This window comes from Malaclemys terrapin, chromosome 3 (genome assembly GCF_027887155.1).
Source record: "Malaclemys terrapin pileata isolate rMalTer1 chromosome 3, rMalTer1.hap1, whole genome shotgun sequence".
Taxonomy (NCBI): domain Eukaryota; kingdom Metazoa; phylum Chordata; order Testudines; family Emydidae; genus Malaclemys; species Malaclemys terrapin.
The window spans coordinates 29,864,994-29,885,556 of record NC_071507.1 but is presented as its reverse complement, the minus strand read 5'-3'; the positions used below and the strand labels follow the sequence as shown (position 1 = coordinate 29,885,556).

General features: G+C 40.0%; 1 protein-coding gene across 11 annotated transcripts in view; it reads left to right on the top strand.

The window, feature by feature from the left end:
• Positions 1–1,124: 1,124 nt before the first annotated feature.
• The window catches only part of NRXN1 (neurexin 1), a 1,243,173-nt gene continuing 1,223,734 nt past the window's right edge, over positions 1,125–20,563 (top strand). For all 11 annotated transcript variants that reach the window (XM_054022355.1, XM_054022354.1, XM_054022352.1 and 8 more), the window contains exon 1: positions 1,125–1,905. In XM_054022355.1, coding sequence (XP_053878330.1) covers positions 1,167–1,905 — 739 coding nt within the window. In that variant the 5' untranslated portion in view covers positions 1,125–1,166. The remainder of the gene's footprint in view (positions 1,906–20,563) is intronic.

Here is a 20,563-nt window from a genome sequence, read left to right as displayed (position 1 = left end):
GAATTAAGTTAAAGGGAAACTCGGGTATCAATAAGAATAATTAATGCCTTTTAACAGCCCTTTCATTTTGAGCATAACAAGTCCCACAAAAATGAAATCTGGTACCAAAAGGTTTCAATGTTTTAAACAGTAAGTAGCAATCTTTATACAGTCAGTAGCACAAAAAAGCTTATTTTAGCATAAGGTTTAGGTTTAGTATAACAAGATATAAATTTTCAGTACCTCCAAATGTATTTACAAGTTTATTTTCCCTACTTTAAACAATGGTTCAAGTTAAGCACAAACTCAGATAAATTATTAGTCATGTGATTTAAATGTTTGTAGGATATAATTTGATATTGGTTTGTTTTAATTCTTTGCAGATTTAAAAAACCACAAAAACCTTGGAACATAGTTTTGGCCTTGTACAGGAGAACAGAAGAGAAGCTGTCATGCTTTGCATGTCAAGTAGCTACTGAGCTGCTTGACAGCTTCTGGATACCAGCTCCACTGGGAATGAGGCAGCACAGGAAACCATGAGCAATGAGTCCTGTGGTCTGCTTCTGCTGCTATAACACCATGGCAGGCAGTCCATGATCCAACAGGAGGATCTGTCCTAGGAAGGCAGCGCTGGAATTGGTAATTTATTCCCTGAGAAAAGAGAGGAAAAACCCTTGGGAAAATACAGTTTGTGGATAACATGTAAAAAGAAGTCCACACACATCGGGATACTGATGCATTCTTGCTGGGTTTGTGGATCCACTTGGAGAAGGGTTTTTTGACATTTCCCCCCCACTCCAAAGTTGGTAATGTGGGTTTTTGGTAAAATTTCTGCTGACTTATACATCCCTAGACACCTCTTGAGAAACCAAGTTGATAAGTGAGTAAGCCTATTGGTGTCTTCTTTTTTGCTGAAGATCTCTTGCAGTTCAGCCAAGATTGACCACCCAACACGTGGGTCATTCTTTGTAAGGGATCCTAGCTTACACGTACATCTTGGGCACTCACAACCTGGGCTTCTCATACTAGGGAGGCATTTACATTAAACACAGTGTAAAGGGGAAATAAGAGTGAGTCAACTGTCTAGTGTGAGAGGTGACTGGAAAGATTTTACCCTGTCTGCTCCAGCCCCCCCACCACCTCTCCCCCCTCCACACCCCCCTCTCCCCCGCCCAACCCCACGAAGAATGGGGGCTGTGCTCCTCAAGCGTGGGGGCTGTCTCCTGCTGTGGCTGGCCCTGCTACTGAGCTGCTGGGCTGAGCTTGGCAGTGGTCTGGAGTTCCCAGGGGCTGAGGGCCAATGGACCCGCTTTCCCAAGTGGAATGCCTGCTGTGAGAGTGAAATGAGCTTCAATATGAAGACACGCAGCTCCAGTGGGTTGGTCCTCTATTTTGACGATGAGGGGTTCTGTGACTTCCTGGAGCTGATCTTGACCCAAGGGGGGAGGCTTCAGCTCAGCTTCTCTATCTTCTGTGCTGAGCCTGCCACCCTGCTGACTGACACACCTGTCAATGACAACCTCTGGCACACAGTGGTCATCCACCGCCATTTTAAGAACACGACACTGCTCATTGACCAGACCGAGGCAAAGTGGGTGGAAGTGAAGTCCAAGCGGCGTGACATGACTGTCTTCAGTGGCCTCTTCTTGGGTGGGCTCCCACCCGAGCTGCGCTCAGCAACCCTGAAACTGACGCTTTCCTCGGTGAAGGATCGGGAGCCCTTCAAGGGCTGGATAACTGATGTCAGGGTCAACTATACACAGGCCTCACCTGTGGAGAGTCAGGAGGTGCGGCTGGATGATGAGCAGAGCCGCCTGTGCGCCAGGGATGATGTTTGCCTCAACGGTGGCATCTGCTCGGTGCTCAATGACCAGGCTGTCTGCGACTGCTCACAAACCGGCTTTCGGGGGAAGGACTGCAGTGAAGGTAAGACTTTACTTTAGCTTGACCTACCAACCACTCCCTTAATGGAATGGAAAGGTAGCAGATAAAGACTGCATGGTGTTTCTTCTGTAAGAGTGAATCTCTCTCTCTCGTCTGTACTTTCCCCCTCCTAACCTCATCCCTGACCCCTCTGTTATATCTCAACCCTCCCTCAATCATCTTCCAAGTGTTTCTGTGACAGAATATGGTGTGATTATTTTCTCCAAAGTTGGGAGATAGGAAAGTGTAAACTAGGGTTGTTCCTGTTGATGGTGACCTGGGGTTATTTGTGGTGTGAGAGGGAGTAATATGGGGTATTTATGGTGGGGGAAAGGGGAAAGGGCAATCTGAGTTTACTCTTAAAAAGTGGGTAATGTAGAATTATACTTGGGTAGAGACCTTATTTGATTTTTGATGGGTATAGCGGAGAAATTATCTGGGTTTAATTTTTGTTGGGGGTAGGGGAGGCCTGAATTTATTCATTCTCCATACTGGTATACTAACATGCTTGAAGTAAAATTAGTGATTTATTTGTGAAATTCCTTAATGTGATGAGAATCACAATTGATGAGAAAAGTTAAACAAGAGACTTATAGTTTCACACCAAGGGGAATGACATAGTATTGTAATATTTTTAACAATTCTAATGCCAGTCATGTAGACAGAGGGTAAGAAGGGAAGTGGAAAATATTTACCCCACAGCTGGGAAATGATTAAATATTTATAACCAGTAAGAGAGCTAAGAAAAGGAGATGTTCCTTGGTTTCTCACCTACAAATAAATCACTGAGGAAATGAGACTCATCTTCAGTGTCCATTATTATTGGGGATTTGGAAGCAATGTTAATATGTTTATTTTGCAAACATACCTAGAGCTTTTTAACAATAAATTATTCTTAATTTTGCTAGTTCATGTGCAACTACTTTGCAGCTATGTAAAATGACAGAGAATTTTTGTGTGTGTATCTAGAATTTAGGGGTATGCAAATGAGAATTATGAAAAATTATAGGATATATTAAAGGACATAATAAAACTTCATATCAAAATTTGAATGTAAAAACATAAAAAGAAGGTAAAATAGGCATTATGTATCCCAAATGAAGGTGGTCATTGAGCAGTTGCATGACATTTATGGCTGAGTAATTTGCCTTTATCATTTCTATCAAATTTCACTTACCATAGAAAAGAAGAAAGCGTTATTTGTGGGTGATCTTTATTATGTAACACCTTTTGTTCTCAGTGACAATACTTATACATACAGTCACTCTGCATCCTGTTTACTTTGTCAGCTGTTTATCTCTGCTCTGCTGTTTGTTTGGGGAAAAAATCAAGTCTTTTTACGTTTGTAAATATCATTACAATGAAAGAACAATAAAGGATAGTTTCACAGTGTAACAAACTTGTACCTTCACTAGCACATAATTCAAGACATTGTAGGATGAGAACATCTTCTATACTGATCTAAATAGTGTTCATATTTTTTTTTTTATGTGGTACCAGATACCACTAGGCATGTGTGAAATATTGAGGTTTCCTTGTTTCTGTAAATTAGGTCCTGTTATAAATCATGCAGAAAATGATCAAGTATTACAATTTGGTTACTGCAACAATGGCAATTACAGATTGTTATAAGGTTAATACATGAGAATACTCTATAAAAACAAATTATTTGGCACACATTCCTCTTAACACCTCAAAGCAGTTTATTGAAATATTGATATAGATAAAACAATTACATGTAAAATCAACAGAAAGTGAAAAATCTCTTCTTTAAGTTAGGGAAGTAAAATGAAATAATGGCAGGTATTTTTAAAGGCAAACCATAATACTCTGTTAATATTAGAAACAAATAAAAAACAATATATATTGCAAAATGTCTGATTCATTCACACATATAATAGGAAACTATGTAGTAAATTGCATTTTGGAGCCCACCATTTGAGTGAAATCGTGGCCCCATTGAGGCCAATGGGAGTTCTGCCATTGACTTCAAAGGGGCAAGCATTTTACACATTATGTTTTGTAACCTCTAAGAAGCCTTATAAAATACACTTCTACCCCGATATAATGCGACCCTATATAACACAAATTTGGATATAACGCGGTAAAGCAGCGCTGTGGGGGAGTGGGGGGGGGCGGGGGCTCTGCACTCCAGTGGATCAAAGCAAGTTCGATATAACACGGTTTCACCTATAATGCGGTAAGATTTTTTGGCTCCCGAGGACAGCGTTATATCGGGGTAGAGGTGTACTCTATATGTCCTCAGTACTGAATAATTGTATAGGACCTAATCCTGCTTCCATTGAAATAAAGGGCCAAATTCTTATTTACATCAGTGGGACAGGACTGGACTTATCATTTTTATTTGTTAATGAACCACTCAGAAGCAAATCTGTCAGCTTTTGAGGAAGAAAATAGTGGCTGTTTGTATCCACTTTCAAAGATTTGAACTACTATGTAATTACCTTGTTTTTCTTATGAGAACTTAGATGGCACAGAAAATGGAGAGGGATAAAGTGATACCATTGTGCCATCTGAAACTTGGTGGGATAATACACATGATTGGAATGTTGGTGTGGATGGGTACAGCTTGCTCAGGAAGGATAGGGGAAAAAGGGAGGAGGTGTTGCCTTATATATTAAAAATGTACACACTTGGACTGAGGTAGAGATGGACATAGGAGACGGAAGTGTTGAGAGTCTCTGGGTTAGGCTTAAAGGGGCAAAAAACAAGGGAGATGTCATGCTAGGAGTCTACTACAGGCCACCTAACCAGGTGGAAGAGGTGGATGAGCCTTTTTTCAAGCAACTAACAAAATCATCCAAAGCCCAAGATTTGGTGGTGATGGGGGACTTCAACTATCCGGATATATGTTGGGAAAATAACACAGCGGGGCACAGACTATCCAACAAATTCTTGGACTGCATTGGAGACAACTTTTTATTTCAGAAGGTTGAAAAAGCTACTAGGGGGGAAGCTGTTCTAGACTTGATTTTAACAAATAGGGAGGAACTCGTTGAGAATGTGAAAGTAGAAGGCAGCCTGGGTGAAAGTGATCATGAAATCATAGAGTTTGCAATTCTAAGGAAGGGTAGAAGGGAGAACAGCAAAATAGAGACAATGGATTTCAGGAAGGCAGATTTTGGGAAGCTCAGAGAGCTGATAGGTAAGGTCCCATGGGAATCAAGACTGAGGGGAAAAACAACTGAGGAGAGTTGGCAGTTTTTCAAAGGGACACTATTAAGGGCCCAAAAGCAAGCTATTCCGCTGGTTAGGAAAGATAGAAAATGTGGCAAAAGACCACCTTGGCTTAACCACGAGATCTTGCACGATCTAAAAAATAAAAAGGAGTCATATAAAAAATGGAAACTAGGACAGATTACAAAGGATGAATATAGGCAAACAACACAGGAATGCAGGGGCAAGATTAGAAAGGCAAAGGCACAAAATGAGCTCAAACTAGCTACGGGAATAAAAGGAAACAAGAAGACTTTTTATCAATACATTAGAAGCAAGAGGAAGACCAAAGACAGGGTAGGCCCACTGCTTAGTGAAGAGGGAGAAACAGTAACAGGAAACTTGGAAATGGCAGAGATGCTTAATGACTTCTTTGTTTCGGTCTTCACCGAGAAGTCTGAAGGAATGCCTAACATAGTGAATACTAATGGGAAGGGGGTAGGTTTAGCGGATAAAATAAAAAAAGAATAAGTTAAAAATCACTTAGAAAAGTTAGATGCCTGCAAGTCACCCGGGCCTGATGAAATGCATCCTAGAATACTCAAGGAGCTAATAGAGGAGGTATCTGAGCCTCTAGCTATTATCTTTGGAAAGTCATGGGAGACGGGAGAGATTCCAGAAGACTGGAAAAGGGCAAATATAGTGCCCATCTATAAAAAGGGAAATAAAAACAACCCAGGTAACTACAGACCAGTTAGTTTAACTTCTGTGCCAGGGAAGATAATGGAGCAAGTAATTAAGGAAATCATCTGCAAACACTTGGAAGGTGGTAAGGTGATAGGGAACAGCCAGCATGGATTTGTGAAGAACAAATCATGTCAAACCAATCTGATAGCTTTCTTTGATAGGATAACGAGCCTTGTGGATAAGGGTGAAGCGGTGGATGTGGTATACCTAGACTTTAGTAAGGCATTTGATACGGTCTCGCATGATATTCTTATCGATAAACTAGGCAAATACAAATTAGATGGGGCTACTATAAGGTGGGTGCATAACTGGCTGGATAACCGTACTCAGAGAGTTGTTATTAATGGTTCCCAATCCTGCTGGAAAGGCGTAACGAGTGGGGTACCGCAGGGGTCTGTTTTGGGACCGGCTCTGTTCAATATCTTCATCAACGACTTAGATATTGGCATAGAAAGTACGCTTATTAAGTTTGCGGATGATACCAAACTGGGAGGGATTGCAACTACTTTGGAGGACAGGGTCATAATTCAAAATGATCTGGACAAATTGGAGAAATGGTCTGAGTTAAACAGGATGAAGTTTAACAAAGACAAATGCAAAGTGCTCCACTTAGGAAGGAAAAATCAATTTCACACATACAGAATGGGAAAAGACTGTCTAGGAAGGAGTACGGCAGAAAGGGATCTAGGGGTTATAGTGGACCACAAGCTAAATATGAGTCAACAGTGTGATGCTGTTGCAAAAAAAGCAAACATGATTCTGGGATGCATTAACAGGTGTGTTGTGAGCAAGACACGAGAAGTCATTCTTCCGCTCTACTCTGCTCTGGTTAGGCCTCAGCTGGAGTATTGTGTCCAGTTCTGGGCGCCGCATTTTAAAAAAGATGTGGAGAAATTGGAAAGGGTCCAAAGAAGAGCAACAAGAATGATTAAAGGTCTTGAGAACATGACCTATGAAGGAAGGCTGAAAGAACTGGGTTTGTTTAGTTTGGAAAAGAGAAGACTGAGAGGGGACATGATAGCAGTTTTCAGGTATCTAAAAGGGTGTCATAAGGAGGAGGGAGAGAACTTGTTCACCTTAGCCTCTAAGGATAGAACCAGAAACAATGGGTTTAAACTGCAGCAAGGGAGGTCTAGGTTGGACATTAGGAAAAAGTTCCTAACTGTCAGGGTGGTTAAACACTGTAACAAATTGTCTAGGGAGGTTGTGGAATCTCCGTCTCTGGAGATATTTAAGAGTAGGTTAGATAAATGTCTATCAGGGATGGTCTAGACAGTATTTGGTCCTGCCATGCGGGCAGGGGACTGGACTCGATGACCTCTCGAGGTCCCTTCCAGTCCTATAATCTATGAATCTATGAATCTATGAATCAAATCCCTGCTATTGATCTCTACATTCTTTATTATCATGGCAATTATATCAATAACTTATTCTATTACCCAATAACTTTATTGAGGGTCAGATCTGGCATTTCTTGTGCATATGAGTTTCCCAGTGGGGTACTCTAGGAATGCAGAATTGGTACTTGGAATGGAGTGATGTAGATGGATATTTTTAATTCTGTTTTACATTTTCATGTTTATTTGACTAGAGATAGTACACCCTCTTCTCACCTCCTTTGGCCTTACTCTTTTATCTGAAACTGTAACCAAACCTGTTCAGTTGCATTTTTTTTCCTGAGAAGGAAAAAAGTTCAGTAAATTTATTTTTCATTATTTTTCATTTTGTATACCTCTGCACCTTTATATTCTGGCTCAGGCCAGAGTTATATAATACAATGAGATATTTCTAGGCCATAGGAAAACAATAGTAACAGCTCTTTCAAAATTTCCATCCCTATTTTGCAGATTTGAGAGGTCTAGATAATTGCAATAATGATACCAACCCTGCAGTCCTTAGGATGGGATTTTCTATAGTACTTATGAGGTCTAAGAACTTTAAGAAAAAACTATTGACTTTGAATAGGTCAATTGGGAGTTAAGTGCCTAAATACCTTTGAAGATCTGGGCATTAGTCACTTTTGGAAATCCCATTTCTTAGTCTTTATTGAGGCAAAACTCCCATATAAGTACCAAATTCCACAAAGCCTTATTTGTGTGAGAAATCTTTAGTCAAATAAGTATTCCCATTGGGTTTGACTTCTCTATCCCTTGCTGGTGTAGATCAGGAGTAGCTTCATTTAAGTCAATTGAGTTACACCAGTTTGTAAGTGAGAGGAAAATTAGATACATTGGATTGAATTGAATTACTTGCTTGAGTAAAGATTACTCATGGGAGTCAAGGTTACAGACTTAAGACCCCCGTCAGTAAGAGTTTTTGGCCAAGTCAGAACAAAAGGACAGGCATTTTGCCTGAGTATAGACAGTATTGAGCCCAATGGTTAGAAAGGCATTCAAACTTCAGACATTTATCTGAACGGACCCAATCCTCCATACTTTTTAAAGTTGGCCCAATATTATCTGTAACCCCCAGTTTTAGCTTTAAAAACGTCGTGGCATGTTATTCCACATGTTTATTAATATTTTCAATATGGATTAGCTTTCTTGTAGTGCCTTATCATAATTAGTAATATTTATGGCACTACACTCAAATAAAAAAAATACTATTGTGGAGCTCTTCATCATGTCCCCAAATACTGCAAAGCTACCAAAATGAAAACATGGAGTCAGTAGTGCCATAAGTGTACATGACATTAATTTTTGCTTTTATTGCATTTCTTATGCATTACACTGAAAATATGAGCTTGTGATGTAATTTGCTACTGATATAGGCAAGGGAAATTTTATTTTACCTCATTGAAGTGGCTTGACACAAAGAACAATGTGCAAAATTAGATAAAAAACTTTATCTGAGGGATATGACTCAGGGTAAAAAATATTATAATGATGATACCAGTTTTCAAAGGCATTTCTGAGAACTATGAGAGGACACTATTCAATACTAACAGTATGCAGTTTTGCATCGAGAAAAATTGGTGCATTTTAGTTCTGGGATTGGGGAAAACTATTCATCAGAAAGACTGGTCTTTAATATCTGGTTTTTGGTAAAGTGAATTAGGATCCTGGACAGCTACAGAGGAAAAAGAATTTATGTTCAAGAACTTTCATCTCATCCTTCCTATTTTGCTCCTTATTTTGGAAATTCATAACCTAGAATAAGAAATCTTTTTAAAATATTGAATTAGTCTATCAAAACAGGAATTTTATTTAAATATATATGCAAAGCTAGAACAGTCCAATGTATCATTTAGTTCAGTATTCTGTCTCTGACAGTAGCCACTACCAGATGCTAGTGAAGAAGGATGAAATAAAACAAACACATAATGCACCTAAATACTTTGCATTGGCAGAAATTTCCTGGTGACCTCAGGAAATGTTTATTCCCTTAAACTTTTTTAGTTATTTAATTACTAATGTAATCTTCATATATATGTCTTATTCTTTTTTTGAATATTGCTAATACTTTTGTCTCAGTCATATCCTGATGTGGTGAGTTCCAAACATAATTATTCTTTGGATTAAAACTTATTTTCTTTTCATATTCATTTTTAATTTTGACTGTCCTCTTGGTCTTCTGTTAAGGGAAAGAATAATTAATAACCATGTAGCCATTCATAGGAAGGGACATCCTCATGATTAAATCTTCAGCAGTTGATTCCAGCTGTGGATTGTCATCTGGTGATTTTTCAGTGATTCAAGCCCATATGTCTCAAACTAGCCAGGCTTTGGATTTTTTTGTTTATATTTGCAGTCTGTGTTTATATTTGTTTCTCCTTATTGGCCTGTTTTTAAAGTAATCTACTATTCCAAGTCCCCTTTTGAAAACCCTCATGTTCTAATTTCACTCCTGTCATGCCTTACTTTTGAGCATAATATAAAAAACATGTTGGTATTAATAATCCTTGCAAGGTGCATGTTTGCCAGCAAAGCTGTTCCATAGTCTTATGAGAGCCTTCAGTTTTACATTGGAGAGAATCATTGCCACCTTTGTTGCATCCTGTGTGAACTCTTAGGTAATATTATGGTCTCTAAAAAACACAGCATACGACCATAACATTTACCACGGGGAAAATTTTCCTCTTGGATCTACACTTCAGATCCCTTATCTTCAGTTTGCATCTCTGTTACATAAACTGTACTTGTTCCACCTGTGGAATCCCCATCACTGTCAATGGCTACCAGGGTGTTCTGCATGTGAGATGAGTGCAGCATGTGCTATGGAGATCCACAGCTGACTGAATTAAGGATAGCTTTATAGGAAGCTAGGAATTTACTTTAAATCAAAACCTTTTAATATTTTAAAATAGTTTCTTTTTTATAATTACAATAAAAACATTTTAATAAAATAAACATTTAGGAAAATAGTCCCAGAACCCCTTTTAATTAGAATTGAAAACAGTGGATCCTTTGCACACAGTAGTATGTAAATAGAACTATTATGATACCATTTTAAGCTAGGATTTTGCATGTTTTTGTAAATGCAATTTGATGCATTAGTTTGTTTGCCAGGACTTTACATAGTAAGATATTGATTTCAGTGTGTTCCTCATGTAACATCGCAGCACTTCAAATATTGTGTCATTGGTTATGAGAAACTGACAGGCTGTTTTATATCATCTTGTAAGAGGGCTGCTTGTTGCACATTGCTAATCGTGGCATTGTAATTCTTTCAATGGACCCCTTACTGTACAGCATAAATCTTAGTACCCCAAAATCAATATTTTTTACATAGTGGGGCAGATGTTCCCATCTGTTCCAATCCCCAGTGCATGTGATATTTCTTTCACTCGATAGTCCATATTGCAGACCAATGGAGAAGTAAGATTCTTGAAGAATGTGACAAGAAGTTTCACTCCTAGTGGCTTTTATCTAGCAGCTTTTATTAGACTGGTTATTCAGAAGTCCCCAGTTATATATTAAATTAGTGTAATTGTCAACATATGTAACAACTGCTGATTAAAAATAGCTGTTGTGATGTCATTAAGACTAACTTTAGTATTTGGTACATTCAGGTCTGTTAGCTTATTTTTGTATATATAACAAAAGTGCCCGGTAATAACTTTAAAATAAAGGTGCTGATCCAGCAACCATTGAAATCAATGGGAGTATCTGAAATGACTACAATGGCAGTTGGATCAGGGCCCTGTAAACTTTGAATATGTTGTCTTTTAAAATGTGAGCTGTTATTTACTAGGAACACATAAAACATTCCAGGGTGTAGAAAAGCATTTTCTCTCTTTTGCTACATTCTAACCGAAAATTGTATAAACTGATTTATGAAATTTAATTTTACTGGATTGTGAAGGGTATACTGAGAATTTGTGTGCAAAATTGAAGCTGAGGGCTAATTAAGATGATTGAGTTACGATCCTTTCAGAAATGGGGTTTATGGTAGAAATGTGACAGACCCATACATTTTCTGCTACTGCCAGTGCCACCATAATAAAGAAAAAACTGCTAGACAGAATCCAGTATATCTCCCCCCCCCCCCACTTAAAACAGTTAGATGTTATTTTTTTATTTATTACACTGAACTGGAAGCTAAGTTTTAATATTACCCCTTGAATAAAATAGTTTTGGTTTTTCTCACCAAGTTTGACCCTTTCTCCACTGACTCCCTCCCTATGTTCCATTCATGGTATCTCAGAGCAATATGCAGCATTCAAACTTGCAGAAGTTTAAGTTCAGTTTTGTCAGGCTAGAAAGCAGTACTTTTTGGTGAGTTTAAATTAATGTCTGAACCATTCTCTTGGCCATAGATGTATCCATTATGACCAACATGCACAAAAAGTCAGTAGCTAATATGAATGTAGAAGGGCGGAGCACAAGATTTTGAGTCAGCCTTGGTATTGTGTAGTACTGGGCAAGCCGCATCATCTCTTTGGTTTTAATTTCCCCATTTGTAAGATAAGGCTAATGATACCTAACTATCCACCTCACAGGAGCATTGAGGATTTTCTGCCTAATTCTCAGCCTTTGAAGGATTAGACCTTATACACCTCTACCTCGAAATAACGCTGTCCTCGGGAGGCAAAAAATTTTACCATGTTATAGGCGAAACCGCGTTATATCAAACTTGCTTTGATCCGCCGGAGTGCACAGCCTTGCCCCCCCTGGAGCACTGCTTTACTGCATTATATCCAAATTTGTGTTATATTGGGTTGCGTTATATTGGGGTAGAGGTGTATTATTAAACCCCCTCTGTGAAATCAAAGGTTTGCAGCTCACTCTAACATCCTGCAACATTTTCATTCCACACAGCCAGCTCTCATCAGTTTGTTCTGCAGTTGCTCCCCATCCCCATCATCTGTATTAAAATCACCCAGCATGTTGCTCCTCTACTGTGCATAGCATCGCTTCCACTAGGTGGGCTGGAATATGTGGAATACTAGATGTGAGCTAATAGGCAAGGGAGAGCCAGGTAGCAGTTGGCCAATCTGGTTTTCCTCACTTCTGTTACACTTCCCATCTGCCACCCTCTCCAAAATTACTGTTCTCTAGGCCTGCCCTGTGCATCAATGAGGACCTAATAGTCAGTGTTAGAGCACAGAGGAGAACCCAGGTTCCCAGTGGTACATTTATAACATACTTTCTATGCTATGCTCCTTTGTTTTGTATGGTGACATTTCATTCTCTTTGGTCCTGATACTGCCACAGGATCTGCTAGCATGGAACTCTGTACCCATATAGAGATCCATTGATTTCAGTGGGTCTCCACACAGGGATCCATGCTAGGGGATCCTAATGTAGAATCAAAAACTTTATTAATGATTAACAGTTGGAATTTAAAAAAAATAACTTTTAGTGTCTCTATTAATTTTTTGACTCCTATTATTGTTTATCAACAACTTTTATTTAGCTAGATCCTACCCATTCATGTATTATTGTACTGTACAGTTAACCATGAGAGAGCCATCAATCAATCAGTAGTAAACATACAAAGAGAAATCCTTGCATTCTTGAGTTACACCAAATATATTCAGCTAATCTAGTTTGGCTTGCAAGAAGGCGATAAGCGATAAAGAGAGGTTTAGATACTAGTGTTTTTGATCACTGTGATTCTCCTATGTTACTTTAGCCATGCCTTGAACTTTGAGCCTTTGAGTTAGACTCCAGTAACCAGTGAATTCAGTAGTCCTGGTAGATAGGGTGCAATCCTGAAAGGAGCTGAGAGCCCTCAACTTCCATTAAAGTCAATTTGAAGTCCCATTGACTCATGTTTAGAATTATGGCAAACCCAGTAACCTATTGATTCTCAACATAATATTCAACTGGGGACACAAAAGGAGAGGAGTTTGGGGTGAAATAAATAAACTGCTGATTCTGACTGTAGTTGTAATTTTCATCTGGAAACTCTATAGAGAGAAGGTCTTTTCATAGATTCAAGTATTTTAAAACATTAATATTATTTAAAAAACATACTTACAAACCATTGCATAAACTGAAAAGTTGTGTGAGTAATTTTCTTTTAAATTTAAGGTACTCAATAATTTATTGGAAAACGGGTGTTTTACCAGAAGTGAGATTTTTATATTGGTGATAATACAGGTATAATTTGATACGGACTTGTATCCAATGGAAGCAACATGGCCATTGTTGCCCACCATCGATTGTGAATTTTGTATATTATGCTTCTGTTGTGCTGGAACTCAAATCAGACCTGTGCTTACTCTGTGGCCCATTGCATGAGATTTACAATGAGAAGCACTACCCTGTTGATTTTTACCTCATTTTACTTAAAAGCATAGAAGCTAGATTCCTATTATTCTTCTAAAGTCTCTCTGTAGTTAAGAGTACATGTACAGCCATTAAGGGAATGTTTGATATTACACTATATAACTGGAGATATATACAGCAGTTCCAAAGTTTCAGAATAACTTCTTAATTTCGGATGCATCTTAACCTCTGCCTTGCTCTTTGTCTTATGTGTTTTAAGTGTTTATAAAAAATGACATTTATTTAGAAGAAATCTCCTTGAATATTTTCATTCTTAAAAAAATAAAATATACCAAGGCAAGCATACAGTATGTTCCATAAAAACAGGGATAAACTTTGCAACTCAGGGATCTTACAAACAAATACATAAGTCCTAAGTACTTATTGTCAGCTATATCCTGCAAATCTTTATTTAAGTGTGTAGAGATAATCAGATGAATCAGGGATGTCTAAAAAAATCTGGCATGTCTTGCACCCCCAGAAAGGGCATCTCGCACCCCTAGGGGTGTGTGCACCCCAGGTAAAGAACCACTGATCTAGACTGCTCTCAGTGGTACCAGATGACAGAACAAGGAGTAATGGCCTCAAGTTGCAGTGAGAGAGGTTTAGGTTGGATATTAGGAAAATCTTTTTCACTAGGAGGGTGGTGAAGCACTGGAATGGGTTACCTAGGCAGGTGGTGGAATCTCCTTCCTTAGAGGTTTTTAAGGTCAGGCTTGACGAAGCCCTGGCTGGGATGATTTAGTTTGGGATTAGTCCTGCTCTGAGCAGGGGGTTGGACTAGATGACTTCCTGAGGTCCCTTTCAACCCTGATATTCTTTGATTCTATGAAAACAAAAGAAAAAACACTAAAATTGGTTAGCATAAAGTTATAGCTTTAATTTCAAAGCACAAAAGTAAAGAAATTCAAAATTAAAATTTAGACTTAGGGCCAAATTCCATGTGTGTGATTGATATGCACTGATAGCAGTGTGTTAGCTGTCCTAAGGGCAGAATTTGTCCCTGTTGGTTTAACTCATGCTAATATGCCAAGTACTGAAGAGATCTGTAAGCAGTAGGTGATGCTTTATATGTCTCAATTAGAGATGGAGCCAAGCTGCAAAGTTTGGATATGGTACTGAGACAGAAGTTGTTTTGATCTGGGATTTTGATTTAGGCCATTGTTTGCAACACCTGAGCATATGAAGGCAGACTAAGGACAGAGTTAAAGGCCCCATTTTAGAGAATTTCTCAACCACTTTGCACTCCAATTTGTCCACCTGGAAACTGGAAACAGTAATACTTACCTGTCTCTCAGAGGCCCAGTCCTTTAATTCTTGCACACCCTAAACTGTCATGACTTCAAATACATTTGGGGTTATGCAGGGAATGCAGGAATAGGACTCCAGGGTGTTACGAGGATTCATTAGTTAATATTTGTGAAGCACTTTGAAGATGAAAAGTACTTTAGAAATGCTAAGTATTATTATCAATATTAATAAAACAGTTCTAAAACTCTTTGCTTTTGAAGGTTTGCTATATTCAACAGCCTTTGCCAGCCAATTAATGGAGTGAAATCACTGTGCCTGATACTTCTCTCCCATCAATGTAAATCAGGATTAATACCCCTGAAGTTAATAGAGCTAAATCATTGAAAATGGGTCTGACATCAGAATTAGGCCCACAGATATTGGATGAAATTGTGCCTGCTACCTCTGGTCATAAAGAACAGTGTTACAATTGTGTAATTATTAAAGCACTCAAAAATGATTGGGAAGTCCAAATAGGATTAACCTTGCCCACTACTACCTGATATTACCCTCTGATCCTTGTAGGGAGATTTTCCTCTCATCCAGATGCACAGCAACATGTTAGTAGCTCAAAAATGAATGGCAAGAAGCTTTCCTGCCTTGATTCACACACATATGTTATCTATAATTACTTATTCCACCCTTTAATTTGCCTGTATTTGTGCAGGCATAACACAAAGTGACAATGCAATTTTCCATTGAAAATTACAAAAGAATGACTAAAAGAATCACGTACTTTAACCCCCACCCTCGCCCTTCTGCAAATATGTACTAGGCTGTACTAAAATACCTGCCCTTTGAAACAAGCATGTCTATTTTTTTCATCAGTGCATTTGAACTGATTTTCATGCTCCTTTTGCTGTTTTCAGATATTCATTTGCTGTATAGTTTTTAGAACCTAGCCCAATATGGCCAGTTAAATTCTTTCTCTAAATACAAACAAACTGACTGTTGCAAAGCTAATTATATATAACAAAAAAACCCCTCTATTTAAAAACATAATTGAGGTTCCAAAGTCAAGCATGTCAGAATTAAGGTTGCTTGTGCAATCTTAATTGAGCCCTCTTGTGCGTAAGTATTGTGATACAATCTTTAATTACATGGTCACATACTATTTTTTCTACAGGGCCCCTGCTTCATTCAGTGCAGGATGGATGGTGCTCACTTTGAGGCAATGAACCTAATGAGTCAATATTTTGTTTTCTCCTCTATTCATTGTGTTTCCCCACAATGTATTTGCTACACACTATTCACACACTTCTCTTAAGTCAGAATTATTCACTTCCATGTGGGCTTTTCTATGGCGCTTTCCACTACAGTATCAGAGTGCTACACAGATATTAATTAATATATTTTCAAAACATTCCTGTAAGGTGAGGTGGTGGTACTATCTCTGTTTAACCGATGGGGAACTAAGTCACAGGCAGATTAAAGTCAAAAGCATCCGCTTATTTTTGGATGCCCAATTCAAGACATGAAGGATCTTGCTATTTTTTAAGAGTATTTAGCATTATATAACACTGTATAGGTTCAAAGCACAGCTCCCATTGACTTCAGTTTCAGCTATGAGTGCTCAGCACTTCTGGAAATCAGATTCCAGGGTCTCAAGTCAGGCAACAAGAAAATGAGGAACACACAATTAGTCACCACCTCTGCAAAAAAATTGCATGCCTCTGCCTAGGAGCCAGACCTGCTGCCGGCCGCTTTCGGGGTGCAGTGCAGTCCACGATGCCAGGACAGGCAAGAAGCCTGCCTTAGCATCTCCGCTGCACCACTGACTGGGAGCCGCCTAAAGTAAGCCCATACGCCAATTCCCTGCCCCAGCCCTGAGCCCCCCCAAATCTGGAGCCCCTTCCGGCACCCCAACCCCCTCATCCCTGGCCACACCCCAGAGTCTGCACCCCAGCCCAGAGCTCTGACCCCCTCCTGCACCCGAATCCGCTGTCCCAGCCCTGAGCCCCTCCCACACCTCAAACCCCTTATCCCCAGCTCTGTTGGGTTGGAGCATCAACAATTTTTTTCAACTGGGTGCCAGAAAAAAAGTTTCAAAACCACTGCTGAAATGTTTTTTACTTTACCTCTTTGTTACACTGATCCTTAAAACAGCCAACCTCTTTTAGATGCAGAGCTGTTCCCTATAGGAAACCTTAAATTTGACAGGAAATAGCACCGGATATAGTCAGATCCCATTTGTCTCCAGTGCTATTTGATATCTCTGAGACCTGTTTTGTTTTTGTTTTTTTTCTGACCAGTGAAGGGAGTTAAGTTAAAGCAACCTGATCTTAGAGTCACTTAAAGTATGTCCTCAGCCCAGCAGCACTCTGCATAAAATATTTTTTCCTTTTTAGTACAGAAATAAAAAAATCCTGCATGGGGAGTGAGGTACAAATTTACTAACCTGATGAAATTCTAGAATGCAAACAAACATTTGGTTTGTTGTTTTCCATCACATCCAAAAATAGATAATTGGATATTTGGCCACCATTTATTCAGAACTCAGAGTACACTCGTGCTCAAACAAAATCTTATTTGACAATTTTTTAACATTAATAGCTTTATTAAACAATATTTGGCTTGTTGATGAGTAAAGACAGAATTGTTTTTCAGTTTAATAAAATTTCCAGAAACAACATGTCATGAACGGTGTTCGAAGATTCATTCTCTTACTTGTAATACCTAGCCAAATAAAAATAATTATTATCTTTACATAAGGTTTCTTTTAATAAACAGTGATAAGATCATTTTTGTCATTGTTAATACTGCATCGCCAATGTTCGTAAAATAATGATACTTTACATATAAACAGCTAATTATTTTTAACAAAAAGAACAGGAGTACTTGTGGCACCTTAGAGACTAACAAATTTATTAGAGCATAAGCTTTCGTGGACTACAGCCCACTTCTTCGGATGCATATAGAGTGGAATAAATATTGAGGAGATATATATACACACATACAGAGAGCATAAACTGGTGGGAGTTGTCTTACCAACTCTGAGAGGCCAATTGAGTAAGAGAAAAAAAACTTCTGAAGTGATCATAGAATCATAGAATCATAGAATATCAGGGTTGGAAGGGACCTCAAGAGGTCATCTAGTCCAACCCCCTCCTCAAAGCAGGACCAATTCCCAACTAAATCATCCCAGCCAGGGCTTTGTCAAGCCGGGCCTTAAAAACCTCTAAGAAAGGAGACTCCACCACCTCCCTAGGTAACGCATTCCAGTGCTTCACCACCCTCCTAGTGAAATAGTGTTTCCTAATATCCAACCTGGACCTCCCCCACTGCAACTTGAGACCATTGCTCCTTGTTCTGTCATCTGCCACCACTGAGAACAGCCGAGCTCCATCCTCTTTGGAACCCCCCTTCAGGTAGTTGAAGGCTGCTATCAAATCCCCCCTCATTCTTCTCTTCTGGAGACTAAACAATCCCAGTTCCCTCAGCCTCTCCTCATAAGTCATGTGCTCCAGACCCCTAATCATTTTTGTTGCCCTCCGCTGGACTCTTTCCAACTTTTCCACATCCTTCTTGTAGTGTGGGGCCCAAAACTGGACACAGTATTCCAGATGAGGCCTCACCAATGTCGAATAAAGGGGAACGATCACGTTCCTCGATCTGCTGGCAATGCCCCTACTTATACAGCCCAAAATGCCGTTAGCCTTCTTGGCAACAAGAGCACACTGTTGACTCATATCCAGCTTCTCATCCACTGTGACCCCTAGGTCCTTTTCTGCAGAACTGCTACCAAGCCATTTGGTCCCTAGTCTGTAGCAGTGCATGGGATTCTTCCGTCCTAAGTGCAGGACTCTGCATTTGTCCTTGTTAAACCTCATCAGGTTTTTTTTGGCCCAATCCTCTAATTTGTCTAGGTCCCTCTGTATCCGATCCCTACCTTCTAGTGTATCTACCACGCCTCCTAGTTTAGTGTCATCTGCAAACTTGCTGAGAGTGCAGTCCACACCATCCTCCAGATCATTAATAAAGATATTAAACAAAACCGGCCCCAGGACCGACCCTTGGGGCACTCCGCTTGAAACTGGCTGCCAACTAGACATGGAGCCATTGATCACTACCCGTTGAGCCCGACAATCTAGCCAGCTTTCTATCCACCTTACAGTCCATTCATCCAGCCCATACTTCTTTAACTTGGCGGCAAGAATACTGTGGGAGACCGTATCAAAAGCTTTGCTAAAGTCAAGGAATAACACATCCACTGCTTTCCCCTCATCCACAGAGCCAGTTATCTCATCATAGAAGGCAATTAGGTTAGTCAGGCATGACTTTCCCTTGGTGAATCCATGCTGACTGTTCCTGATCACTTTCCTCTCCTCTAAGTGTTTCATAATTGATTCCTTGAGGACCTGCTCCATGATTTTTCCAGGGACTGAGGTGAGACTGACTGGCCTGTAGTTCCCCGGATCCTCCTTCTTCCCTTTTTTAAAGATGGGCACTACATTAGCCTTTTTCCAGTCATCCGGGACCTCCCCCAATCGCCATGAGTTTTCAAAAATAATGGCTAATGGCTCTGCAATCTCATCCGCCAACTCCTTTAGCACCCTCGGATGCAGCGCATCCGGCCCCATGGACTTGTGCACGTCCAGTTTTTCTAAATAGTCCCGAACCACTTCTTTCTCCAAAGAGGGCTGGTCACCTTGTGCTACCCAGTGCAGCAGTCTGGGAGCTGACCTTGTTTGTGAAGACAGAGGCAAAACAATCATTGAGTACATTAGCTTTTTCCACATCCTCGGTCACTAGGTTGCCTCCCTCATTCAGTAAGGGGCCCACACTTTCCTTGACTTTCTTCTTGTTACTAACATACCTGAAGAAACCCTTCTTGTTACTCTTAACGTCTTTTGCTAGCTGCAACTCCAAGTGTGATTTGGCCTTCCTGATTTCACTCCTGCATGCCTGAGCAATATTTTTATACTCCTCCCTGGTCATTTGTCCAATCTTCCACTTCTTGTAAGCTTCTTTTTTGCATTTAACATCAGCAAGGATTTCACTGTTTAGCCAAGCTGGTCGCCTGCCATATTTACTATTCTTTCTACACATCGGGATGGTTTGTTCCTGCAACCGCAATAAGGATTCTTTAAAATACAGCCAGCTCTCCTGGACCCCTTTGCCCTTCATGTTATTCTCCCAGGGGATCCTGCCCATCTGTTCCCTGAGGGAGTCAAAGTCTGCTTTTCTGAAGTCCAGGGTCCGTATTCTGCTGCTTTCCTTTCTTCCTTGTGTCAGGATCCTGAACTCGACCATCTCATGGTCACTGCCTCCCAGGTTCCCATCCACTTTTGCTTCCCCTACTAATTCTTCCCTGTTTGTGAGCAGCAGGTCAAGAAAAGCTCTGCCCCTAGCTGGTTCCTCCAGCACTTGCACCAGGAAATTGTCCCCTACACTTTCCAAAAACTTCCTGGATTGTCTGTACACCACTGTATTGCTCTCCCAGCAGATATCAGGGTGATTAAAGTCTCCCATGAGAACCAGGGCCTGCGATCTAGCAACTTCTGCTAGTTGCCAGAAGAAAGCCTCATCCACCTCATCCCCCTGGTCTGGTGGTCTATAGCAGACTCCAACCACGACATCACCCTTGTTGCTCACACTTCTCAACTTTATCCAGAGACTCTCAGGTTATTCTGCAGTTTCATACCGGAGCTCTGAGCAGTCATACTCCTCTCTTACATACAACGCAACACCCCCACCTTTTCTGCCCTGCCTGTCCTTCCTGAACAGTTTAT